General features: G+C 43.1%; 1 protein-coding gene across 2 annotated transcripts; it reads right to left on the bottom strand.

Moving 5' to 3' along the window:
• Window positions 1-104: 104 nt before the first annotated feature.
• irf2b (interferon regulatory factor 2b) lies at window positions 105-27,882 on the bottom strand. Of its 2 annotated transcripts, none has more exons than XM_080746272.1 (9): window positions 27,582-27,882; window positions 20,197-20,289; window positions 17,473-17,572; window positions 13,994-14,170; window positions 13,440-13,495; window positions 12,428-12,536; window positions 12,167-12,316; window positions 5,735-5,781; window positions 105-4,495 (listed from the first exon to the last, which is right to left on the bottom strand). In XM_080746272.1, the coding sequence occupies exons 2-9, from the start codon at window positions 20,281-20,283 to the stop codon at window positions 4,193-4,195; spliced, it is 1,029 nt and encodes a 342-aa protein (XP_080602398.1). In that variant the 5' UTR covers window positions 20,284-20,289; window positions 27,582-27,882; the 3' UTR covers window positions 105-4,192. The 2 variants fall into 2 exon arrangements, with proteins under 2 accessions (XP_080602398.1, XP_080602397.1); XM_080746271.1 differs by lacking the exon at window positions 27,582-27,882 and adding an exon at window positions 27,394-27,476.

Below are 27,882 nucleotides of genomic sequence, written 5' to 3'. Positions count from 1 at the left end.
AATAGCAGATCTACAAGCTCACAACGCGTCGCATCGCGACGCGTTGTGAGCTTGTAGATCGGCTATTTCCACTATCAAAGTTATTTTTTAAGTAGTAAGTTGTCAAATATGTCAGTAATTTCTTTGTATATTTAGGTTATGTGTCATATCTACCATATGCAACTTCAAAGCTTAAAAGCCAAACAGAAATGTAATTATCAACGACAAAAACACAATTAAATCGTTAATCGCCAATTATTTGAGTGACAATGAATCGTCATGTAAAATGTCATATCGTGACAGCCCTACGAGCTTGTAGATCTACAACCAATGAAAAGTATTAACACATGCTTTTGAATAAATAACTACGTTGGATCCATTGGAACACAAGTTATTTTTCATTTCCTGAAAAGTGAGCGAACAAACACAGTTTACACCCGACAATGCGACGGTTTTGTCAGGCAGTTATTTCTCCTATTTCTCTTTTCTTCTTTTTCTTTTAGTTTTTTTGACAGAACAAATGTATTGAGTGACAGGTCTCTGGCTTTGACCTTTGACCCGGAGTCAAAGGTCTCTAAGTGGTGAGTGACACGCGACACAAGCCAATCAGAGCTCTTGTTCCTATAATTAACGGTTCGATTCCTTAACGGTTCCCTCTAATCATTCCTATGTATTTAAAAAAAATAAAATCTATATCATTTTGGCCTTCATTATAATTTTGGATGAACACAAATTCTAAATCATACACACAGTACAGTACAGTACAGTACAGTACAGTACAGTACAGTACAGTACAGTACAGTACAGTACACATATTATTGTAGTGGTTCTCAAGGCGAGGTTCAGGGACCCTCTGGGTTACTGGAGGGGATACCAAATGGACCATTACAGGTCTACAACTCTGAGAGTGTATAAATGGAACCAAATTGACCCGTGCACAGTGCACAAATGCACAGTCCACACAGGTCCATTTGGTTCCAGAGTTATGGTGGTCCTTAGAAATGAAATAAAAAAAGTTTGAGAACCACCACTATTGGCCAACAGACGTGAAGTGCACGTAACCAGGGATTCCGGAAACCGATTCTGGTTCCTCATTGTTGGATCCGGTTCCGGATGAAAACCCTATACCTGGTTCCTTATAAATCAGTGTCAGTGTGCTCATAGCGAGCACTATAGGCTGGGAAAAGAAGGACATAAAACAAGGCTAGATGCAATCTTCCTTTCTACACCCCAGTTATGTGTCACCTCAAGACCTCAGGAGGGACCCACCCAATGAACACCTCCCCAGAGGAGCCTCTTGTGAACATGCAAACTCCACACAGAAAGGCCCTTTCGCTAAAATTTTTTAAATTGAGGTGCCCCCTCTTCCTTAGTGCCCACTCTTCTTGTATGACTCTGTTTACATCAACGGTCCATCACAGATCTCTGGACTTTATGCTCGATACACTGCGCATACGAGACCACAAGCGCACCGCGTGTCGGCTAGCTCTATTAGTAGCTAGCGGACTAAAGGCTTTGTTCAAGGGTGGACAGCAGGCAAATCCAATTTGTTTCTCAAATACACTCTTTAAGTGCTACCGACTGTCAATAAAACTATTATTTGCTAGTGAACAGGTCAGATTTGTTTACTTTAGACGTGGTCCTATTTGTGTTGGTTGCAGGCAGTGGTACTAAACCGTTTAGGACATAGACCTAGGTTAGTGGTTCCCAGAGGCGTAATTTCATAAAACAGCCATTTCTAAAAAAACAGCAAAAAAGGCGGATTTACATGCTCTCAGCGACGTGTTGAGAGCCTGTAGATCTACTATTTTTCGACCATTTTCTTGGGGGCGAAAAGTGAAAATGTTTGAAAATATTCACCTGTAATGACATTCCCAAAATAGGGAAGCGGTTAATAATTGAATTGTTGCATAGAACAAAACACATGTTTAATTATAACGTGTCACATGTGCACGGACGGGCATCGGTTGCGATGAAATCAGATTCATCTGCGAAAACAATTCAGAGTTGCATAAAATAACAGAATTTTAGGTTAAATGTTAAAACTAAGGGGTGGCAATTGCCATTCCCTGATGACGCGAATGGGTTAGGGTTACCGTGTGCTATGGTCATCAGAAATGGACGTTGTAAGACATGACACGAGTAATTTTATGACCCATTCATCTTAACAAAATGTCCTCCTTTCCCTTCCCCTCTTCTCCTTTCCTAGGTTTCCAACACGCGAGGAAAGGACATGTCGGAAACAAGGGTTATAATTTAAGGACCTGAGACGCACAAGTGTACAAATGAAACCAAAAAGGGACCCGTAATGCGTGGGTCCAACGTGGTTTCATCTGAACACTCTCAGAGTTACAGAGCTCGTAAAGGGTTCATTTGGAACACCCATTGAGGGTCCCTGAATCCCAAACCTTTGAGAACCACCTTCTTATAAGCGCAAACACGCCGAGTCAAACCCCAAACTACATGAAAGGCACATACGAGTATCCTCAGGGTGAGGTTTGTCTCATTCACACACACACACACAAAACACTAACGCACACACGCGCGCACGCTCACACACACACACACACACACACACACACACACACACACACACACACACACACACACACCAGTGCTGTCCATAAGGTGCAGAAGCGGCTTGCATACATACTGTACATATACATATATATATCATCTATGTACATTGTTTAAAAAGAGCAGAAAAGAACTGAATACATGTTCACAGCAAGTCAGTGACGCATCTCATTCTGTCTGTCCGTCTGTCCGTCCGTCCGTGTCTTTCACGCCGTCCGTCGATCCAACCGTCTGTGTTAGTTTGTTCCTGAATGCATTAACATGGTCCTGAGGGTCTCCAGACAGGGGAGAACAGACAGAGAGACACAAGAGGACCCCTTTTCCACCCAAAGAACTTTGGTTCTTGAACGGGTTCCGTTCCTAAGTCTTGGGAACCGTGGCTGCTTTCACGGAGCCTGGCGGCCATTTTTGGGGTTCCATTTCCAAACCAACTTTTAGGGTTCTGAACCCAATTCATTTTCAGTGGAAACACTCTGAACTGGTTTCAATATTAGGTGAAAAAGAACTGAACCGGTTCAACCACCGGTGGAAAAGGGGCAGACTGACAGACAGACTGACAGACAGACAGAAGCCTTCTTTTTTCACTACCAGGGAAAACTCTAAAGACGTGTATATATTATTTTAGTCATTATTTTTACCCTAGCAAAAGGACAATGCCTATGATTACCTTTTCTTTTTGGAGCTTGTTGTTTTTCCTAAAACAACAGACGATTTGCTACTTGCTTGGGGTATTTAGTTTCACGTGAAAGAATCGGTCATCGACGACAAACCTCTGATTGCTTTTTAACGCATTCGGGCATTCTGCGCATGCATCCCCCTAGGGACGAAAAACCAGGAGAGGGATGCCAAAAAGAGAATGGTCACAGCAACAAACAAACAAACAAAACAAAAAAGGATCCCAAATGGCAGCGTTGGTTGATGTTAATCCAGCAGGCGGTGAGTGGAGGATTTGAAAAGTCTGTGCCTTCTCTGGATCGAGTTAAGCCCCTGCAGCAGAGTGACTCACTGCCTCGACCTGATGGCCTCAAAAGTCTAGTATCTCCCTTGGTCCATAGGGACAGCCCTTTGGATCAATGGTTAAGATATTGGACTTTCGCGCGGGAGACCCGGGTTCGAATCCCGGGCGTTACACGCCCACCCTGGCTGTTTGGGGGCCGTCCTGCTGCTGTTTTTAGGAAGAAAGAAAATGGAATCCTATGGTCTGGGAGGACACAGTGTTGAATGAAGATCCGGCCCCTTTTCCGTCGTCCCGCGCGGAGGTCAAGACACCCTGGGCAAGATATGACTTCCGGTTGGTTATAGTGGAAGTGGCGGAAGTGCTGCGGAAATGTTAATCTGATTACATTCCCCAGCGAAACAAACACAAATAGATTGTAGCTCTTAAGTCGCTCTTAATAGGTGTAAAGTTGTCCGAATCTATGTGTTTGTTTGTATATTGTTTTTTTTGCGAGCGCAACCGACGGAGCAGGAGACGTAGAACAGATTTTTTTTCCAGCGGGGAATACGTTTGCAGGAACACCGCACTGTGAAAAAAAGACAACTTCCAACTCTCTCTGCCTCATATCTTGTCCAGGCTTTTCTCTTCGCAGATGAGGTCACGAGGACTCGACGGCGACGTCACGATGGGAGTCGGAGGTCAGGAGGAGGTGGTCACCACGTCGGAGGTCTTCATGATGACGCTGGCGCGCGTCTCGTGGCTCCCCGAGGGCCCGGTGGTCACGGGGCCCGGCGGGCCGTAGGGCGCCGAGCTGTGGATGTAGGCGGCCGACCAGCCCTCGCTGTGGTAGCTGATGAGCGGCGAGGGGTCCCGCGAGGTGGTCACGCGGAAGCCCGGCTTGTTGGCCGCCGCGGTGACGAAGGTGGCCATGCCGGGCAGCGAGCAGGACGGGACCCGCAGGACCGACGAGGCGTAGCCCCGCCTCCAGGCGCCGCTGAAACCCTGCCGGGCAAAAAGGATAAAAGCTATGTCAGGGCTTTTTGACAATTTTCACATCGAGGTTCGTTATTTATCGCAGTGGTTTTCAACCTTTTCAGGCCGCGACCCCCAAAATAATTATATTTTAACTGGGGACCCCCTCCACCCTGACGAGCACTAAGAGTTAAGGCATTACATTTTGTATAAAATGGTTCTTCTATTGTGAAAATAGCCGATCTACAAGCATGTAGATCTGCTATTTTCACAAGTTATGCCTGACTGTAATATTTGACAATTTGACCAATGTTTGTTTAATTTGACATTTTAGAGTCCTTAAATTGTTACTTTAGAAATGTGCATAAACCCTCTATACACTTAAACTTTATGTTGGTTTGTTTACTGTTGAGTGAGAAAACAATGCACGTTGAAGTTAATCATCTGGGGACCCCCGGAAATAATTTGAGTCCCGACCCACAGGTTGAGAACCACTGATTCTATCTGGCATTTGAACCGTGGACCACCATTTGATGAGATTTAGCCTCTCAGACCCAAAACTCATATTTTGTTATTGTTGGATAAAGATTTTGCCCACAATTCCATGCTGTATTGATGTTGGTACCATAGGAGAGATAACAGGCAAAATGTTGACCAAAATAACAATTCTTCTACATTGCACCGAAACACTTGAAATAAACATTAAAAGATTCATCTTAAATAATGATCTTGCAAGAAACCTCGTCATTGCCCAGACAGTGTTTTTGCCTGGCAACCGTGACTCGATCTGTGACAGCTGTCAATCTCAAAAGACACCTCATTTTGAGGTCAGCGCTTTCTTTTTAGATTACAGCGCCACCGTAACTACATCCTAGTGCTTGTATAATATACACAGGAAACATGCAGGCTGTTAATGATTGACAAGCACATCTCCTCCATTTTCTAAGGTGCCCCACACACACACGCACGCACGCGCGCGCACGCACGCACGCACGCACGCACGCACGCACGCACGCACACACACACACACACACACGTTGAATCATTAACTTTATCTGAAAGATAAACAGGTTTATACCTGCAGACAAATAGGCCAAATGTTACTGTAACTCAAACCACAGGCTGTTTGTGGAAAGTGTACGTGTGTGACTCTGTGTGACTCTGTGTGTGTGTGTGTGTGTGTGTGTGTGTGTGTGTGTGTGTGTGTGTGTGTGTGTGTGTGTGTGTGCGTGTGTGGGTGGGGGGGTGCGTGTGTGTTGCAAATCTTACCTCGTTGGTGTATTCTGCGTCACTTTGCAAACTGTCCGTGTCACTATCTGGAGACATAGAATCAAGGGACAGAGACAGACAGAGACAGAGACAGAGACAGAGAGGGACAATGGAGAGAGAGAGACAAAAGGAGACAGAGAGAAAGACGTACGTTAGTGAGTCGACTGATTCTGACCTAACCTGTAGGCCAAGAGAGACAAGAATACAATTCAAACTCTTTTCAAAGTCTCGTCAACCGCTTAAAAAAAAGCTCTTAACCCATTTAGTGCTCCAGAAATTAACGGGTTAAAATGTCCAGCGTGCCTCTTGCAGGCTTCATCCGCGACCGTTCTCTTATTTTGAAGGCCAGAAGGCTATTGCGTAAACACTTCCGGTTTGACGTCATGACGTCATTCACCGGAAGCGATCGTCATCCACATGCGGTTGTGTAATGGCCGACCGTTGCCTTTCAACATATGTTTTTTTTGCGAGAATCTAATGCCATCCTTGGCTTCTAGAGTGTTTTTTGGAGATAATGGACATTAAAGATGAGATCGGCCGTCGGCCTCCATGTTAAGGGATTACTATTTTGTGCACGTGCATCCGTGATGATGATGAATCGGCGAGTCCAATCGTGCCAATCGTTTCCAACGGACCCTAGGGTAAGAACGCCAGCGTTACTCTATATACAGTATTTTACGCGAGTATACTCGGGATTGGCACTCTAAATACTTGAGTATTTTTCACAAGTATACTCGGGATCGGCTAGAAATGAGTTAATAAGTAATTAACTCACAATGCCCCCCCCTGTTGTGAGCTTGTAGATCACACCTTTTTGAAAATGTATGAAGGATTTTCCCCTATAATGCCCAAAATAGGGCAACACCAGGTTGAAAGTGGTTAACAGATATAAAACATAAGTTCAACCTTTTCACAGAAAACACACAAACGTGACATCATTATTATACACAGTAGCACAGATGAATGAACAGGTCTACGTTTCAAAACTGAAGAGATCGTTCAATATGTTAAAGACTGCACCGTCTTCTTATGTCCACGATCGTTACACTACTAGAGGGTCGCGGCCCTTCGGACCGCTCACATCTAGTTAAAAAATAAAATAAAATAAAATAAAAATAAAAAAATAAAAAAGTTAAAAAAAAAGGAAAAAAAAAATTGGGGGGGGAACTATTGTGGCGGAACTATTGTGCCACAGCGCACGTTTCCGGTGGGATATATTTGACCGGCGGACTATTTTATACAGAGGCAAAATATGAGGGTAATAACAAATACAACTGTATACAGAGGTTTGGAAACGACATCTTGCAAAGGTGACATGGGTGTTTGAATTTTTAAGCTATATTTAGTACATATGTAGTACATCTTGGCCAAGTGGTTTGGTATTTAAGTTAGCGATACATATGTAGTACATCTTGGCCAAGTGGTTTGGTATTTAAGTTAGCGATACATGACCCGGAAGTAGATCACTTACTCTTTTGTAATATAAAGATTGCGCTCTATTATAAACAATGAAAACCAGAAACATATTCCATCATCAAAATAACATTCCTTTACATCAACGGTATGCTAACGCTGATATGGAAAATGACAATGATATCTGACTGAACAATGTTTTTGTGCTTTCTTGAGAGTATAAGGCCATGTCTTATCGTACTGCCATCTTTGGACGCCCATCGAACACGGAGATGCTGCATCTCAAGTGAAGTTATTCCTTCTAAATAATGTCAATGTAAGAGATCAGGCGAAACCTCCGTCGTGAGCTGGTAGGTCTAACAGTTGCCAACAGTTGCGAGGGCAGGTTGTTGTTGGCAGGCGATCTGTCCCTAATGGCCCGTCGTTGCATTGGTGAGGAGGTTGTTGCGCCTCCAGGCTACAAAACCACGATGGGAGCGAGAGAAGCTGCCTGGACTTGTTGATCTGGCTGTTATACGGCTAAGAAACACAATGTTTCATATCATCACTGTCGGGCAGAAACCTCGTATCTCCAAGTTTCAAAGTAAAGTAAAGCCCTGCTTCATCATGCAAGACCGTCACACAAGACTAGTGAAAATAGCAGATCTAGACTAGTGAAAATAGCAGATCTAGACTAGTGAAAATAGCAGATCTAGACTAGTGAAAATAGCAGATCTACAAGCACACAACGCCTCAAAATAGCAGATCTAGACTAGTGAAATAGCAGATCTAGACTAGTGAAAATAGCAGATCTAGACTAGTGAAAATAGCAGATCTACAAGCACACAACGCCTCAAAATAGCAGATCTAGACTAGTGAAATAGCAGATCTAGACTAGTGAAAATAGCAGATCTAGACTAGTGAAAATAGCAGATCTACAAGCACACAACGCCTCGCACGCGAGGTGTTGTGTGCTTGTAGATCAGCTATTTTCAAATGTTAAATACGAAACGGTTTTGGACGGCTTTCCACACGAAAAGAACGATATGCTTCCCTAAAGATTGTGGTGTAAAGTAACTATAAGTACATGTATTCAAGTACAATTTTGAGGCACTTGTGTGGACAGTCAAAGTAACCTTGACTCCAAGCCAACTACTGTCATACCATCCGATCATAGTGCACACAGACACACAGACACACACACACACACACACACACACACACACACACACACACACACACACACACACACACACACACACACACACACACACACACACACACACACACAGACAGAAAACTGGGAAGAGTGAAGTGACTCAGCCAGCCCTACGAGAACAACAGGTAGCATTGTGAGGCAGTTTCAGCATGTTTGATAGAACGTGGTTAAGGTCAAGACCTGGCTTTTAGCTAAATCAGTGTGTTGGTGGGGTTCACAGAGGTGGGTAGGGCTGTCACAATTATTACATAATCGTCTAATCGTGATTATTTGACATTATCGCAATTATTTTGTCATAATCGTCATAATCGTGAATGTTGAAAAATTTCAGAAATAGTGGAAATAGCAGATCTACAAGCTCACAACGCGTCGCATCGCGACGCGTTGTGAGCTTGTAGATTGGCTATTTCCACTATCAACGTTATTTTTTAAGTAGTAAGTTGTCAAATATGTCAGTAATTTCTTTGTATATTGTCATATCTACCATGTACAACTTCAAAGCCTAAAAGCCAACAGAAATGTAATTATCAACGACAAAAAACACAATTAAATCGTTAATCGCCAATTATTTGTGACAATTAATCGTCATGTAAAATGTCATATCGTGACAGCCCTAGAGGTGGGGTCCCCTGATGATTAGCATACTGTGTGCAACATAGTTTCCCTCAGTCAACAGTAACCAACATACAGTATAGATGTGCAGAGTGCACATTTCTAAAGTCACAATTATCGAATCACTTCTAAGACATTTTTAAGACCAAATTGGCCAAATATTACGTAAGAAAGATAAGGCCTTGCACTGTGAGCTCGTAGTTGGGCTATTTTCACAATATTTAAACTGTGAAAGCGAGCTCGTCAGGGTGCTGGGAGGGGGTCCCCAATTCAAATAGGATTATTTTTTGGGGGGTGGCTGCCTGAGAAGTTTGGGAACGACCCTTGAGCGAGAAAGGCACACTGTCTCTATGCATTTGATGCATTACCTTGTGTCTACCTTGCTTACTGTATATCTCTATGGATTAAGTGTGCCTGCTAAATGCCTAAATTGTAAATCATGTTATATGTTCCAATGTTCAATTGTTAATCGCAATTATTTGTATGACAATTCATTGTTAACGTAGCTTCCAGCTCCACTCTAACCTTGCGGTTAGAGTGTCCACCCTGAGACTGGGAGGTCAAGGTTATCGGCCTGGTCATACCAAAATGATAAATGTGACTCCTGCTTGGCACTCAGCATCAAGGGTTGGATTGGGGGTCAAGTCCCTGCGACATACTGGCGTCATGTCCAGCGGGTGTACTTGTACATCATGTCCAGGGGGTGTACTTGTACATCAAGCTGCCTCACGCTACAGAAAGAGGAGACAGGCTCCTATGGGCCTCATGGCTCTGCAAGACTTACTTACTAATACTTACTAGTCAAGGAAAACGTCATGACAGTGACAGACAGCCCTAGAAAGTGAATGAAACCTGACCTCTGCAAGGAGCCACTTCCTTTGTAGGGAAGTAGACGACCCACCCACACATAACATAAGGTCTACACCGCACGCAGTGATTGGGTAACGGCTCCAGTGCACTCCAGAGTCCATTGATCTCCAGCCAATAAATAAATAAAAAGACAATGACAGTGATGACGGACGGCTAGATAACGATCTAATCACCTGATGGGAAATCCAGTGATCACAGTCCTTGCATTGGGAGCTGCTGGTAGTATATCTAGCTTGGGGTGTGTGTGTGTGTGTGTGTGCGTGCGTGCGTGCGTGTGTGCGTGCGTGCGTGCGTACGTGCGTGTGTGTGTGCGCATGGAACTGAGAATAAAAGCTGACTTGTTGTTGAACACATGTTTTCAAGTCAGACCTACTTCCTCAAAACCTTTCAACTGAAGTTTGCACGCGTCTATTAGTCACATGCACGTGCGCGCATACCATGCATGTACACACACACACACACACACACACACACACACACACACACACACACACACACACAAACGCATGTGCACTGCCAAGGTTATTATGGTTAGCTAAAACAGTGGTTCTCAACCTGTGGGTCGGGACCCCCAAGGGGGTCCCCAAATGATTTTGGGGGGGTCCCCAGATGATTAACTTAATGTGCAACATTGTTTTCTCACTCAACAGTAAACACACCAACATAAAGTTTAAGTGTATAGAGGGCATCTGCACATTTCTAAAATGACAATTTGAGGACTTTTTAATACCTCTAAAATGACAAGTTAAATATTGGTAAAATTGTCAAATATCGGAGGCAGAAATTGTGAAAATAGCCGATGATCTACAATGCTACATGCTCACGACGCCTTTTCACAATAGAACCGTGTTATACAATAAGTAAAGCATCAACTCTTAGTGCTCGTCAGGGTGTGGGGGTGGTACCCCAGTTAAAATATGATTATTTTGGGGGTCACGGCCTGAAAAGGTTGAGAACCACTGAACAAAAACACACGCAAATAAAATATGACATTGCGGTGTGACACTTCCTCAGTCTTATAGTCATACAGGCTGCTATAAATTCAATCTCTGACCCAAGAAATACAGTTATGCAACCACCATAAACAACTGTTCCACATATATGACCCGCAGTAAAACCCTTGCAGCTCATAACAGTACGCATACGCACACCATCTCAGCTCATAACAGGACGCACGCACAAACGCACACACACGCACGCACGCACACACACACCTTTTAAAATATGATTTACGCATAGCCAGCTATACATGTCGTGTACTTAACACGCAATAAAGATAGGATCTATAGATACCGAAGTGACTTGTTGAGAGCAAAACATGCTGGCCCTCACCAATACATGCACTGCAGGGTTAGCTTGTAGATCAGCTATTTTCACGACATTCGAAATTACGATGCCACACGCACTGTATCCCATTTGTACAGTCTCTGAGTTACAGACATTTAAGGGGTCCCATTGGCTCCTAACTATCAAACGTTCAGCTGGGGGACCCTCTGGAAGCCTTTACAAGGACCACTTACGTAGTTCTTTATTTTGACTATGCTCCACAGATAAACATTGTGAAAATAGCCAATCTACAAGCTCACAACGCCTCGTATGTCTATCTGTAGATTGTCTATTTTCAACTCTTGGGGCGGCATAGCTCAGGGGTAGAGAAACCGTTATTAGAGCACAAAGGGTTCCCGAAGGGTTCCCAGTTCGAATCTGGGCTCCCCCTGAGTTAATGTCGAAAGGTCCTTGGGCAAGACTCTGAACCCCACTTTGCTCCCGGTGAGCAGGTTGGTGCCTTGCATGGTTTCCTCCGCCACCGGTGTATGAATGTGTGCGTGAATGGGTGAATGTAATGCACAATCTCTGTAAAGCGCTTTGGATAAAAGCGCTATATAAGTGCACCATTTAACTCTTCCTCCTCTTCCGACGATGTGGCCAATGTTTGACCAGTTTTTATAGCATAGTTTGTCGTTTAATTTTGATGCAATATGTTTTTCTTGTTTTTGTTTTTTTATATTAAAAAGGTCTTAATAGTCCTTGATAGGCCTTGGCCACAGGTAGTATTCCGGCCTGACAGCGTGTCGTGGGTTCGAGTCCCGACCTTTGCTGCATGTCACCCCCCATGTTTCTCCCCGTTTCCTGTCAACCTACTGTATACCTACAGTATCAATAAAGGCAGCAAAAGGCCCAAAAGGTATCTTAAAAAAAATAAGAAAACAAAAGTCCTTTATAAACGGCAGGTTGTAATTTATTGGATTGCACTCGGTCAGTGGCTCTGTCTCTCTGTCTGAGTGAGTGAGTGACTGAGTGTGCGTGCGTGCGATCGTGTGTCCGTATGTGCGTCTCACCACAGTACGACGACACAGGGGAGATCTGGAGCGGGTAGTGGGAGGAGCTAACGGTCTGTTCTTCGTTCTCAGTGGTCACCTCGATGGTCTGGCAGACGAATGGCAGCTGCTCGCTGGTGATCACCTGATCGTCTCCTAGACAGCGCAGCGCTGCACAGTGCGACAAGTAGAAAACAGGGCTTAATCGATTTGTTGACGAACACTCTTCCCCATTATTCGTAAATAGAAGCACACACACAGACGATTGGGTAATCAAGGTACCTGAGGTGCTGTCCGATACTTGGTGCTCCGAGTCCTCCTGTTTCACGTAGCTGAGAGGTACCAGGTGAGAAGACTGGTACCAGTCTAGAGAGGGGGAGCTAGGAGGCACCTGGATGGAGGGGTAGAGAGAGATACATTGAGATTAAAGGACAACTCCGCCCTAAATCACTTTTAGGCTCTACTTATATTGATCCAAAACTGTCCATGGGGTCTATTAGGCAGAAATGCCCCTGTTGTCCAGTTTCCCCAGCAGAACCCAGCAGCTCTCATAGCATAAAGTGGAGCCTATAAGCCTATCGCTTTTACACTATTTGTTGTGGACAAAAGTGTTTTTATTTTTCATGAATGTGGTACTAGTTGTCATTACAAGCACATCTGTGCCATCGTTGTCCTACACAAGCCACCACACTCTGCTAAACAGATGTTATGCTTTTATGTGTTTTGCCAAGTCCTGGAAAAGATGCGCCAGTACAGTCACTTTGAATGGCAGTTGTGCCAAATGCTCACCCCAAAACATGATCAATGAGATTGTGGTGGCTTGTGTGGGACAACCAGGGCATGGCTGTGTTTGTAATGACAACTAGTAACACATTCAAAGAAAATCACTTTTGACCACAACAAATAGTATAAAAGCGATAGGCTTATAGTCTCCACTCTATGCTATGAGAGCTGCTGGGTTCTGCTGGGGAAACTGGACAACAGGGGCATGTGTGCCTAATAGACCCCATGGACAGTCATTTTGGATCAATACAAGTAGGAAAATTAGCCAAGAAGTGATTTAGGGCGGAGTTGTCCTTTAAGTGGGACAATGTTTATTAAGGGAATAAAATCAAGTGTGAAGCTCGGCAGAAACCCATTCAATCAACCAAAAAACAGTGTGCATGTGTGTGTGCCTTACAGTTTAAAATGCCTTGTTTATGTCATGTTTGTACCAATAAAGCGTTGTGTATTTCATGAAAGAACTTGTTTTTGAATGCATTTATTTATGGACAGTAAATCCAAGTTATCTTACGTCTGTTTCACCCATGTCTCCTTCTTTGTGTCCTTTGGTCTTTTCCTTCTTCTTCCCTGATGGAGGGAGAAAAAAACAGTGAGTCGTCAGAATCACTCCCATTCATCTGAATGAATTAATCTGTTAAAAAAATGTTCATAAATCTTAAAACATGCTCAAACATAGCGGAAATAGTGGAAAAGGCTGATAGATATTTGTTTGGGGTTTTCTGCTTTTATTGATAGTGCTAGTGCATGGGTCTTCAACAAGGGGTCAACAGGGGGTCCTGCAAATCTTCCAATCCTTTTTATATTAACAACTTGAAGCCTAGTGTCCATATTCTGAGAACTGTAGCCAAAAATAGCAGATCTAAAAGCTCACAACGCCTCGTGAAGACCCCTGTACCAGTGGGCAATAACTTTCTCTTTTCTCACAAAGCCTAAAAGAAGAAAAAGGAAAACAACTGAAATCTAATTTATTCATGGTATATTCTCCATAATGTCCACTGTCAAAAACCCAATTAAATCGTTTAGTTTCCCCCTGCATGACCAGTAAAACGTGGGGAGGAGGAGGACCTTTCTTGCTGTTCCTCTCGGCGGAGGAGAGCATCTTGTAGACCCTGAAAGCGTTGGTTCCCTTCTTGATGCTCTTGTCCTTGACCTCCTCGATGTCGGGCAGGCTGTTCATGGCACAGCGGAAGTTCGCCTTCCACGTCTTGGGGTCTGGACGGTCCACGCCCGGCTGGTACTTACCTGACACACGCACACGCGCACACGCACACACACACACACACACACACACACACACACACACACACACACACACACACACCAGTAAGACGCCATAATAAGGGCAAGATGAGGAAACAGAAAAATGAGGAAACAGGAAATAAAAAAACACTTTTAGCCAATGAAGAAGCTGCATAAAGGTGACGTCACGAAAATGCTGGTTCCTCATGTAATATTGATGACATCAGGGATCTCCATATATGGGCAAAAAAGCGAGAAGGATGGGATTCATTTGCAAGTGTGACTCGCGACCCCCCTCCCCAAATCATGTGGGGACAGGATGAGAACCACTGCCCCCTAAGCTAGGGGTTTTCAAAATGGGTGACGGGGAACCCTGGGGTGCCGCGACAGCAGTCCAGGGGTACCGCGAGATTGGTTGATAATATTTGGAATTTATTTGGACACTTGAAAAGATATTTAGTATCATTTTAAACTTGAAGTACAAAGTTATTTTCAGTCAGTTCTAACCAAAATGGCTATTATCTCAACGTTTTCCTCGCAACATCATCACTAAAATATCGACACTGTCGGGTAGAAACCTTGTATCTCCAAGTTTCAAATGTGTACGTCTTTTGGTAAAGCAAAGCCCTGCTTCATCATACAAGACTGTCGCACAAAACTAGTGAAAACAGCTGATCTACAAGCACACAACGCCTCGCGATGCGAGGCGTTGTGTGCTTGTAGATCTGCTGTTTTCACTAGTTTAGTACATTTTATAGATGATAAATACAAAACGAACAGTTTTGGACATACAAGGTTTCTACCCGACAACGACGATATGCTATAAATATAAGGTGCTGGGAGTGAAAATGATATTATGTAGGGGTGCCTCAGATTAAAAACGTATTTATGGGGTGCCCTGAGACAAAAAAGGTTTGGGAAACCCTGCCCTAAGCTAGGGAACACCCTCCCCCCCTTTGACCTCAGAGCTGTGGACACTCAGGTCATCTGATCTTCAAAAGACTGACCTGACAAGACTGGCCTGTTTCGACAGGCCCCCACATAGCTCTGTGTGTTGAGTCATCATCACCCTGTATCCTGTTCACACCCCAGGCAGACTCTGCCTTCAAAATCCTACGTTTTCTGATAAAACCTAGTGTGTTGCACCAACCTTTCACGTCAAGGACCCCCAAACTGATATGTATTTGGCCGCCGACCACCCCCATCTCAAAATATTTTGTTCCAGGGACCCCCCCTCCCCAGAAGCAAAGACTTGGGTAAATTAAAAAGATTATTATTTCTTTTTTTCTCTTTTATTGTGAAAATAGCAGGTCTACAAGCTCATGACACAGCACAAAGTGACGCGCTATGAGCTTGCATATCTGCTATTCTTCAGTAGCTAACGTATAAAACAATGTGTTAAGGCTAAACACCAAAAGCAAACGCTACTCACCACAAAATATCAAACTGGGAAGCAAAGACAAGGAAGGCTCTTCAAGAAGATGAATTGCTAAAAGCTTTAGAAAACCTTCAGAATGTAAGAAATGATGTTAAAGAAACAACATAGTGTCTCTAAAGCTCTCTAAAGAAAAGTATACCTAATGTGTTGCTAATGAGAAAGTCCCAAATCTTGCTGGAGAATCCAACTCATGAAAAAGATGATGAACAGGAGAAAGAAAAAGTGTTCTTCTGAACCTTCTTGCGTCTTCCATGCGTTGCCATGGTTTATAAGGGGGCAGGGCGGGATGAGAGAGAGAGAGAGACAGAGACAGAGAGAGAGAAAGAAGCAGAGCCATTTGATTGGGCCAGAGTGTGAGGTTGGGAGAGGGTCAGTATTCTGTATGTCCAGGTATTGTCCTATCAGAAGACAGAGGTCCAGATGTTGACCTATCAGCAGCCCTTTAAGACCTGAAAAAACACCTAAAAATATCTTCTAAATCCTAATGGTTTTCTGAAAAAACATAGGTTTCTTTATCTGTGGTGCTCAAAGTTTTTAATGTCAAGGACCCCAAGAATTATATGTACGTATTTGACCGCGGAACCCAATCTCAAAATATTTTGTTCCAGGGACCCGCCCAGAAGCCTTGAGTAAAAGGCTGATTTAAAAATTATGGATATTCAAAGATTTGCACAAATGTCAAAGCTTTTTTCGAAAATAGCAGATCTACAAGCTCATAGCGCGGCACTCGGTGCCGCGCTATGAGCTTGTATATCTGCTATTTTTTAATAGCCAATGTATAAACATTTTTTTTTAAAGTGGTTGCCGTTTCCGCCCAGTCTTAATGGTATAAACACGTCCGGTCTAAACAGGTCTGAACAATTATAACGCTGTTGTCTGTCAAGGCGAGCCAGCCTTCAAGGCCAGGTGGAGCAGAAAAGGGAGTCGCCCGTCCGGTCCTTCTGCATGCCTCCCATATCTATGAGCGCCACGCTTTTTGATTTGTGTTCCCATTATGGCAGCGTGGGTCTTCCGAAGTTTTTCCAGCCAAGGACCCCTTATCTGAGAGAGGGAGTTGAAGCAGGAGGGACCCCCCCCCCCCCCCCCCCAAATACATAAACATTTCATTGATTTCATGGCGTCATAGACAGCCTTTGAAAGCACTAGTGTTAAAAGTGTAAATTCATGTGTCTTTGTTTTGTTGACCATGATGGATCCATGTTAACGTGTATTCCACTTAAACCCTCTATACTAACTAAGCAAACTTGACCACTATCTCTGTACTTGATCTGCTCTTTTTTTTGGTCTAACCAAACCTGTTTGCCCGAAAACAGCTGATCTACAAGCTCACAACGCCTCTCACCGCGAGGTGTTGTGAGCTTGTAAATCAGCTTTTTTTGGGGAGGAGCTAATGTTCCCCTCAGCATAGGGATGCTAGGGTTGAAGTTCCTATCACACAAATCATGATAACCAGTGTGGTTTTCGCGACGCGAGTCACACTTGTGTATGAAATAGTAGCACAGTCTGTAGCACAGTCTTGTGTGTACGTTACCAGTGTGTATGCAATAGTAGTGTAGTTTTGTGTGTAAATTACCAGTGTGTATGAAATAGAACTGTAGTTTTGTGTGTAAATTACCAGTGTGTATGAAATAGAAGTGTAGTTTTGTGTGTAAATTACCAGTGTGTATGAAATAGAAGTGTAGTTTTGTGTGTAAATTACCAGTGTGCATGAAATAGAAGTGTAGTTTTGTGTGTAAATTACCAGTGTGTATGAAATAGAAGTGTAGTTTTGTGTGTAAATTACCAGTGTGCATGAAATAGAAGTGTAGTTTTGTGTGTAAATTACCAGTGTGTATGAAATAGAAGTGTAGTTTTGTGTGTAAATTACCAGTGTGCACAGCCCATCTCATGAACAGTGGAGCGTCTTTCTCTAGATCCCATCCGTGACGAGCTGCATGCATCCATGGGATCTGGAAGATCCTCTTCTCCTGATGGATGGATTCAAATGTTAACCACACATAAAGGAGAGCATGCCAGCACACACATACTAAAGGACAGTTAAATGTTACATTCACTAAATCATGGTACATTTTCAAATACGGGACACCTCCTAATGAAACATGCGGCTCCGTAGGCGCCGCCGAAAAATCGGGTATTTTCGGTTATAAAGTTGGCTAAAACTGGTATTTTCCTATATTAAATCATATTTTTCACAATATTAATTCGGGTGTCTTTGGGCCACCTAACCTATTACCTTAAAATCATGTAGTGTAGTCCTATACTGTATTTCTCTCAATTTTCCAAAACATATAGCCTAGGTCTACCTGGTTCTTATGTGCCCACTCTCTGGTTACCCAACACTAGTTTAATCATATTGGCATACAGTAATAACCATTAGGTTTTTAAAAACAAAATCAACGCATGCTTATGTTATTTCACATACTAGCCTGTCTGGGGTCGCTTTAGTTGGCAGACAAGACTACTGCAATAGTGCTCCCACAATCCATGGCTTATTTTCTGCTTGCTTGCCTGCTTTTCCACCTTGTTGTTTAGGCTATCACCTATCATGGATTCATGTCTAATCTGTTTGTACACAATCTTCTGTCACACGTTTTTTTTAAGACATTAAACAATGTTCTGAGCCGAGCACTGTCGTATGCTCGCTCGCACGCACTCGTATCGTCTCTCGCAGGCAACTTGTGGACTGAACCTACTGCCCATGGGAAGGGATTGGTGTAGGGGGCGGAGACTGTGTCTTAGCAACACTGTTAATAAGCCAATGGGCTGCTTACAAACAGCGCAGCACCTCACTCAGCAATGGGATGCAGCACTTGTCTCAGAGGAGAGCAGAGTGGAAGCTCATTGACAGGCTGAATCGCAGTCATTTCTCAATTAAATCATCCCGTCATTCATATTTATCCCCCAACCTTCAAATACGGGACAAAGAGCGTCCCGTTTCAGTTCAATACGGGACACGTCTTTTAGTTTCCAAAAAAGGTCCCGTATCTTACGGGACGGTTGGTAACCCTATGTCTTCATGATACAGCAGGTCATAATAAGGGGTATAATAAACAGTTTTTCTGGGTATTTTCCTCCTGTATAGAAAGTCGATGGGAGCCCAACTTGATTTGGCCGCTGTGGCGACCCCGAAGGTCGCCGACTCGGGCGTCCTAGCTAAATCATTAGAGCAAGCCCTGGGCTACCGCTACATCTGTGCAAAATTTGGCACTTTTAGACTGATTAGCACGAAATTACCATTCTATCTCCCTAAGGCCCCCGACTAAATATTTATCTGTGGGAACTGAGTCAAACTAAATGTAATGCCTCTACTCCTACAATTCCAAGTGCTTGTCAGGGTGGGGGGGGGGGGGGGGGGGGGGTTCAAATATGATTATTTTGCGGGGGGGTCACCAGTTCAAATATTATTATTTTGAAGGGTTTGCGTTCTGAAAAGGTTGAGACCTACTGGCATAAATAACAGCATCTTCGCTATATGTGGCGGCTACCAATTATGGCAGAGACAGCACAGTACTTTGCCAGCCTTTTTGCCTCCTGTTTGGGCATCCCAAGTTGCTGAAACCCTCTAACAACCAGTGCGAAATGTAAAAATGTATAGTCTGCACCTGTAGCCCAGCTCTGAGATGGTATGTAGGAGTGGGTGGTATTTAATGGCCTTGGTCATGAAAGTTTCCTCTAGGCTATAGGGTCAAAGGTGCAAGGCTATCTCTAACACAGACACTTCTCTGGACTCTTCATCAACCACAACACCATCTGGACAGTGTATTAGCTGTCAAAGGTGTAAAGATGTCTGGGTTATAAAGGCGTGAAACATGGATGGAATGACCCAGGAATGTTTGGACATTCTCACTGAGGATGCATGGTATTTTGATGTGTCCTTTGCCCTGAGTTCCACAATTCTGTCGTGACGTAATATGCACATCCCTTTGTACGTATAACAGCCATTCACACACACACACACACACACACACAAACACACACACACACACACACACACACACACACACACACACACACACACAGCTAGTGTGAATGTGTGTGTGTGTGTGTGTGTGTGTGTGTGTGTGTGTGTGTGTGTGTGTGTGTGTGTGTGTGTGTGTTGGGCAATATATGGAAAAATGTATCAATATCGAGGTATGAACATGCGAGGTATACATATCGATGAAGGCGGCTTGACATGAGGTATTGGTGTATGTGTCAAATGAATTAACAGACACACTATGCATGCACATACAGTACTGTACTGTAGCACATGCAAAAAAAGCAGTCCATCTGTAACCAGTTTCATTAAAACCATTGTTGGAAAATGGGAATAAGGCATTTCATTTATTTATTCTATGTGTACTGTGCAATGTGCATGCATGGATATGCTATTCATTATCTGGGTAGCAGTGGACCTAAAGCAGAAAAACATTAAAAACGATATAATGCAATTGATTTTACTGATATTTTTGAGTAATATCGATATTGAGGGATTCAACAACGTTATCGAATATCGTAGGTTTTCCTAATATTGTCCAGCCTTTGTGTGTGTGTGTGTGTGTGTGTGTGTGTGTGTGTGTGTGTGTGTGTGTGTGTGTGTGTGTGTACTTACTCTGTTAACCCATTGCAGTCCAGGAATCTGACAGGAGTTGATCTGTTCCTCTATCCATGGCCTCATCCGCATCCTCTCCACTGGCATGGTGGCCTGTACACAAAAAATTGACACACTTGATACAGTCTTTTTTTCACTCTCTATCAAATCTCTTTGCGGAAAAAATAGCCGATCTACATGCTCACAACATGTTGTGTTGCGACGCGTTGTGAGCTTGTACATCACACGTAAATGCCCTTACTGTATAGTTGCCATTCAGACCTAAAGTTTGCTAAAGTTTGGTAACTGTACAACCCAAAAAAGGGATGATCTCCATATGGGCCCAAAAGGGGGCATGCCCATATGCGGGCATACTGTATACCATATAAGGACTGACAGATACAGAGATCTCCAAATACAGTCAGATCGGTGGCGTGACGTAGGCGTGAGGACCATCAGTGTTAACCTTAACTAACTGAGACTAGAACCTTCAAGATCATCATCCAGCTCCTGGACTTAAGGCTTTTCCTTTGAGTTGTATTCTACAGTTCCAGTATAAAAGACCCTGCAGTCATCCTGCAAGAGTCAGGTTGGGAACCATGGATTTCCTGAGGATTCTCTCATTGCTGGCCGCTCTTGCTGTTGCTTCAGGCTGCGGCTCACCTGCCATAACACCGGTGATCAGTGGATACGACCGCATCGTCTATGGCAGGGGTGGGCAACTTTGATGATGGCGAGGGCCACTATATTTCCACCTTCACTCCAGAGGGCCACATTGCTACGTCCTACTTTGTCATATCTCATACAAAAGAAGCAAAAATAGCAGATCTACAAGCTCAAAACGCATCGCGCGATGCGTTTTGAGCTTGTAGATCTGCTATTTTTGCCTCTTTTGAATTGGAATCCTGAATTATTATTATTATTTTTTTTATTGGAATACTGAAATGTAACATTTTGATTCAATTTCAAACGCATTAAGTTAGCCTATATACTCATGTTAACTTCATGAACCTAAATACAAATACATTGATTGGACATTAAAAAAAATAAAAAAAACATTTTAATACTACTATAATCATTAAGCTACTAATATGATGGAATTAAAGCAGCTCATGTTTGGAATTATAACAGCTGAAATCAATATCAGCATCCCGGTATTAACCTGAGGGCCACATTAAGTGAAGGTGGGGGCCGCATGTGGCCCCCGGGCCGCCAGTTGCCCATGTATCGTCTACGGTGAAGAGGCTTTGGCTCATTCTTTTCCGTGGCAGGTGTCCCTGCAGACTCCCACTGGCCGCCACTACTGTGGCAGATCGCTGGTCAACGAGAACTGGGTGGTGACCTCTGGCCGCTGCCCTGCCCGGCTTTACCCGTGTGGTCCTGGGCGAGCACGACCTCTCCTCCAGCAAGGAGGACATCCAGGTCATCGAGGTTGCAAAGGCCTTCAAGCACCCTGACGCGCATAACAGTGACATTCACCTTATAAAGCTTGCCCGCCCTGCAGAGTTGGGCAAGCATGTGAGTCCTGTTTGCGTGGCTGAGACTAGTGACATCTTCCCGGGTGGAATGATGTGCGTGACGTCGGGGTGGTTCGTGACCGATGCCTCTAATTATGCCCGCACTGCCCGGCTCCAGCAGGCCACTCTCCCCCTCCTCACCAATGAGCAGTAAGTAGGGCTGTCACGATATGACATTTTACATGACGATTAATTGTCACTCAAATAATTGGCGATTAACGATTTAATTGTGTTTTTGTCGTTGATAATTACATTTCTGTTTGGCTTTTAGGCTTTGAAGTGGCACATGGTAGATGTGACACATAACCTAAATATACACAGAAATTACTGACATATTTGACAACTTACTACTTAAAAAATAACTTTGATAGTGGAAATAGCCGATCTACAAGCTCACAACGCGTCGCGACGCGTTGTGAGCTTGTAGATCTGCTATTTCAACATTCACGATTATGACGATTATGACAAAATAATTGCGATAATGTCAAATAATCACAATTAGACGATTATGACAAAATAATTGCGATAATGTCAAATAATCACGATTAGACGATTATGTAATAATTGTGACAGCCCTAATGAGCAGTGCAAGAAATACTTGGAGGACTGGATCAGTGCCGGGGCCTCTGGAATCTGTCTGCTCCGGTGACTCTGGCAGCCCTCTGGTCTGTGAGAAAGAAGGAATATGGACTGTGGTTGGTATTGCTAACTGGGTGGGCAGTCCAACCTGCGATGTCCACCGGCCTGGTGCGTAGTCTGCGTACACCCGCGTCACCGAGCTGAGTGCCTGGATGAACGACACCATTGCTGCCAAGTTGCCAACTAAACCTGAAGATGTGTCTCACTGGTGGCACCACGTGATCTTCGCCAAATTACGAATCCTGATGTCTGGTGTCAAGTATGGGGGAGTGTGGATTTTGGGGCTTTGGGAGAAACAATAGCATGTGACAGAAGCAGAGTCACTTGTCAGCGATTATAGAGTGAATAATACATTTTGAGCCGAAACCTCCTAACTCCAAAATGTTCGTTTTCGGGAAAATGAACTCAAGTTTTGACCGAAGGGCTTTTTACTTTTCATTGGTTGAATATTATTTTAAACGACACACAGACGTAAAGGGTGTTCAATAGCACATATTTATGCCAACAAAGAAATCTAAAACCTAAAAAATGGAGTTAAGAGGTTTTGACCAGACAGTGACGATTGCATGTTGCATGCCACGATGTCCCATCAATGAAAGTCACTAAACTCCACCTTTTCATTCTCTCTCGTTTCGCAGCAGGCTGCCAGGCTCCCATGTATAGTGTTTACACACAGCCCTAAGCTGCGGAAGGATCAAGGGTTTTCCTAGAATATGTCTGTGGCTGTGGACTGCTATCTGTTAGCTCCCATGGAGGCTGCGGATTGAGGGCCTCCATGCAGAGGTGTCAAAAATATAGATCTGCTATTTTTGAAAGATATTTCAATTCCTTCGAAGGTTTTTTGAAAACCTATGTTTCTATGTCAGAGGTGCTCAAACTTTTTCATGTGAAGGAACCCCAAAATTATATGTATTTGGCCACGGACCCCCGTTCCAGGGACCCCCAGAGGCAAAAATTGAGTTACAATTTTAAATATACATATATTCAAAGATCTGAATGAGAATCCCTGCTGTAGAATCATTGCTGCGTCCACACCAGCCACACACCCAGTCAAAGTCCTCTGGCACACTCAGTCAGTCAGACACTCCCCAGACAAGGTTCAAAAACACATGGGCTTCTTTCAGGACTCCCCCACTGGCTGTTATGACTATACATGATAATGCTGTTTAAAATCTCAGCTCACACATTGTGTTGCTGACTGTCTGGACATAAACCATACTCTAACTTTTGATGTTTTTCACCAGTGTTGATTTCGTCGACTAAAACTATGACGAAAAATGTTTGTCGACTGCGTTTTTTTTCACTGACAAAAACTAAATAAAAACTAAATAAAAACTAAGCTGTGATGACTAAAACTGAGACTAAATCTATTGACAATTTCGTCAACAAAATAAAAACTAAAACGTTAGGAAGGGACTAGTGGAGAAGAGAGTCATTTTATGTTTGGTTGCTCTCAGGCGTTGCGTACTGAAAATAGCCGATCTACAAGCTCACAACGCGTCGCGCTGAGCTTGTAGATCTGCAATTTTCAGCACGCAACCAAGTGTAAAATCTGTCATTACAAGGCCATCAAGGCCCGCCAAAGTACATTTCAGTTGACTAAATCAACTGTAGATTTAGTCACCTAAAAACACATGATATTTAGTCGACTAAAATTAGACTAAAACTAAAACATTTCAGGTGACTAAATTATGACTAAAATTAAATGACAATTTATTCAAAAGACTATGACTAAAACTAAATCAAATTGTGCTGTCAAAAACAACATTGTTTTTCACCAAATAAACAAGTAAATGAACATTTGATCATAACAGTGTCACACAAAAGCATCAAAAGTAGCAGATCTGTAAGCTCTAAACGTGGCGAGAAGCGACGCATTTTGAGCTTGTGGATCTGCTACTTTTAACAATTACTTTGCAAGTGGGAGTTTTGGACAGATAGGCAGGACACAGAGACAATATAGGCTAGTTTCATGACTTCCAGTCCAGACAGGCTGTTAACTTATGAGTACATAATAAAGATTTTGTTTGGTTTGGTTTCCGATGCTGAAATATCAGCCTGACATTTGCAACTTGGATGGAATAAACTGTATTGAATGCAGGTTTATTCTAAGGTAAATATTGGCCTTGTGAGGAGGAGGTGTATTGCCAGTCATAGACTTTGATCCAGCTAGCTGACCATCCAACCCACACGCAGAATTCAAAACAAGAATGTGTTCAGGGATGGGACAATATATGAACAATTCATATCACGATTATTGTGAAAAAATAAAATCACGATTTACAATATTATCACGATAATCAAAATCCATTATCCTGGGGCGGAACATTTGCCCAAAAGATAGCAGATCAAGAAGCTCACAACGCATCGCAACGCGACGTGCTGCGAGCTTGTAGATCGGCTATTTTTTGGATATTTGAGAGTGAGAAAAAAAAGACTATCAAGTATGTATATATTATAAGTACCTTTTACCAATTGTAGAGGGTTTAATTGGTACCGGATATGCAGCTCGGTAAATAAAAGGTGAATTGATCCCAGTGCATGCATGATGGAGGACAATATCACGATAAAAAGAGTGTTTTTTTATCATGATAAACGATAATATCACTTATCGTCCCTAAATCCCTAAATGTGTTCTGCCATTGTTGTCATAAAAGTATAATTATAATAGTAATCATCATCATAATCATCAGTCCTGTGTTGTTAACAAAACCTGCACTGGTGGTAATTTTCACATAATCTATATTTAATGCAGTCTGATCATTCTACAGTACAGAATAGCCTATAAGACAAACTGTAGTACTTTCATTTAGAGTTGTTTATGACCAAAAATACGCCTCCACTGGTGCAGGTTCAGTATTACAAACAGCACAGCACACACACACACACACACACACACACACACACACACACACACACACACACACACACACACACACACACACACACACACACACACACAACACACACACACACACACACACACACACACACGCACACACACACACACAAACACCCATTTCCTGGTTAGCATACTGTTAACCAAGCATGGCAGAGCACACTGCCACACACAATACTCTCTGCAATAAAACCTTTAATACCGCAGTGGTTGAAATGATTTCATAACCTCTTGTACCAACTGTACGGGTCCATTTGTGGTTACATTTGCACTCTCTGAGTCAGATGAAAGAATTGGGATATTTACAATGTCAGCGTTAAAGCCAGAATGAGGATTTTGCTGTGTGTGTGTGTGTGTGTGTGTGTGTGTGTGTGTGTGTGTGTGTGTGTGTGTGTGTGTGTGTGTGTGTGTGTGTGTGTGTGTGTGTGTGCGTGCGTGCACGTGTGTGTGTGTGTGTGTGTGTGTGTGTGTGTGTGCGCTTGCGTGTGTGTGTCTGCTGTACATGTGTCTGTGCTTACATGTGTCTGTGCGTACGTGCGTGCGTGTCAACACAATCCTCTGTGATCCTGTTGAGAAAAACAACCTGAAAATGCCCACAACACAAGGCAGTGGTGTAAAGTAACTAAGTACTGTACTTAAGTACAATTTAGAGTATTTCCAATACCCAATACTTTTACTTCTACTCCACTAGATCTCGGGTCCAAATATTGTACTTTTACTCCACTACATTTATATGAAAACTTTAGTTACTAGTTAATTTGCAGAATTATAATATTATAAAACACACATGAACCACTTTAGCCCTGTTGTATACCTTGGCTTTGATGCCAATACTTTCGTACTTTTACTCAAGTACATGTTGAATTTCTGACTTTTACATGTAACAGAGTATTTCTATATACTCAAGTAAAAAAATAGAGTACATTTTACACCACTGACACAAGGCAGCCCATATACAAGCCAAGTCAGGTTGGCTTGTATATTTAGTTTTATTTCCTTCTTCTGACAGCCAATATCGAAGTCTCTCAATCAACGCTACATTGTTTCAGTCAAATAAAATCATTGAAACATCACTACTGGTACATTGTTACAAACCTGCAGTCGCAACCAAGACGACCCCTTTCCTTTGGAGCTCGCTCGCTACAGAGTTGCCACGAACAACAAGAAAGTGAACAAGACAGTGTCAGCAAAGCCAAGTCAAGTGTGGTTCAATTCCACATCTCTGAATCACTATCAACAGTTTATTACATTGTTTCAAATCAGAACCAAATCACTGTGAATGAATACATTGTCACAACACTTGCACCACAGCCATTTCCTTTGAACTTTGAATTGAGCTCAGCTACAAAGACACAAAGTTGCCACAAAAAAAGGCAAGACAGTGTCAAGTGTACTTCAATATCAGCCAAATGAATATCGAAGTCTCTCAATCAGTATTATTAGTTTGTTACATTGTTTCCAGTCAAATCAAATCACCCGAATACATTCCCATTTCTGAAGTCTCACAATGCAGTAATGACTAGTTTATTATGATTCACCTGGATACAATGTTACCAGTTGCACCAATAACCCCATATCCTTTTAACTCAGTGTTTCCAGGGACTGTGTGGGTTCCTTCATGGGGGGTCTAAATGGACCCATACAAGTCTGTAACTCTGACAGTATACAAATGGAACCAAATGGACTGGTTCCATTTTGCACGAAACACTGCTTTTTAACTTAACCTGCGCTCAGCTCAAAAAAGGCAAGATAGTATCAGGGAGCCAAGTCCAAGTGTAAGTATTATTAGTTTATTACATTGTTTCCAGTCAAATGAAATCAAATCACCAGAATACATTGTCACAAAACTTGCACCAAGACTATAATGCCAACAAGCCAGTAATTACTAGTTTACTACGATTCACCTGAAGTTACCACTTGAACCAATAACCCCATAATCCTTTTTAACTTAACCTGAGCTCAGCTATACAGAGAGAGTCACCACAAAACAAGCACAGATCAATAGCAGGACAGTGTTTGACTATCACCAGCCTGTCACCAGCCAGTATGCCCCCCCCCACTATCCAACAACACACACACACAGAGACAGACAGACAGCACAGCACCGAAGCTAAAAGTGAAAATAAAAATGTCCCTCCTCAACAACAAACCACTTTCACTTACTGCTGCTGTTGCATTAGCAGTGGGATCATCCGTCATGACAGTCGGTCAGTCAGTGGCTGCTGCTGGCTGGTCCTCTGTAATGAGCATTGCACTTCACACTTCACTTTTACACACACGCGCGCGCGCGCTACACGCACACGCACGCACACACACGAGGAGAGGAACATGCGGAAATAAAGAGTGGTTACCTTGTTGCTAGTGTTGTTTTCGCCTGTACACAGTGGTGTCACAACAAGCAGCGTGGAGTGATTGGAGTCTCTTGTAGCACTGGTTGGTTGGTTATAAACCAGTGGTTGGGTTGACTTGTTGTTGGTTTGTTGTCGGTTGTGGGGTAAAGTGACGCCTCTTCCCTCCCTCGTTTGCAGGTTTGTCTTGTTTTCATAAAAACTAAAAAATAATAGTTTGTTTTATTTATTTATTTTCCTTTTGGTTTTATTTCTGTTTCTGTAGTGCGCAGATCGAAAGCAAAAGCAGGGCAGGAGGTTGTAG

Source organism: Nannobrachium achirus (assembly GCF_963921795.1).
Source record: "Nannobrachium achirus genome assembly, chromosome: 17".
NCBI lineage: Eukaryota > Metazoa > Chordata > Actinopteri > Myctophiformes > Myctophidae > Nannobrachium > Nannobrachium achirus.
The sequence above is the reverse complement of the archived record's forward strand: the minus strand, read 5'-3'. Positions and strand labels throughout refer to the sequence as shown.

What these genes read in the sequence shown, in the direction of transcription:
- irf2b (XM_080746271.1), bottom strand. Translation starts at nt 27,429, where the DNA reads ATGACGGATGATCCCACTGCTAATGCAACAGCAGCA. An exon ending in GAGACATGGGTGAAACAGAC is followed by an intron (nt 12,537 to 13,439) that starts GTAAGATAACTT and finishes CCCTCCATCCAG; the next exon opens with GTGCCTCCTAGCTCCCCCTC. An exon ending in ACGCAGAATACACCAACGAG is followed by an intron (nt 4,496 to 5,734) that starts GTAAGATTTGCA and finishes TTTGCCCGGCAG; the next exon opens with GGTTTCAGCGGCGCCTGGAG.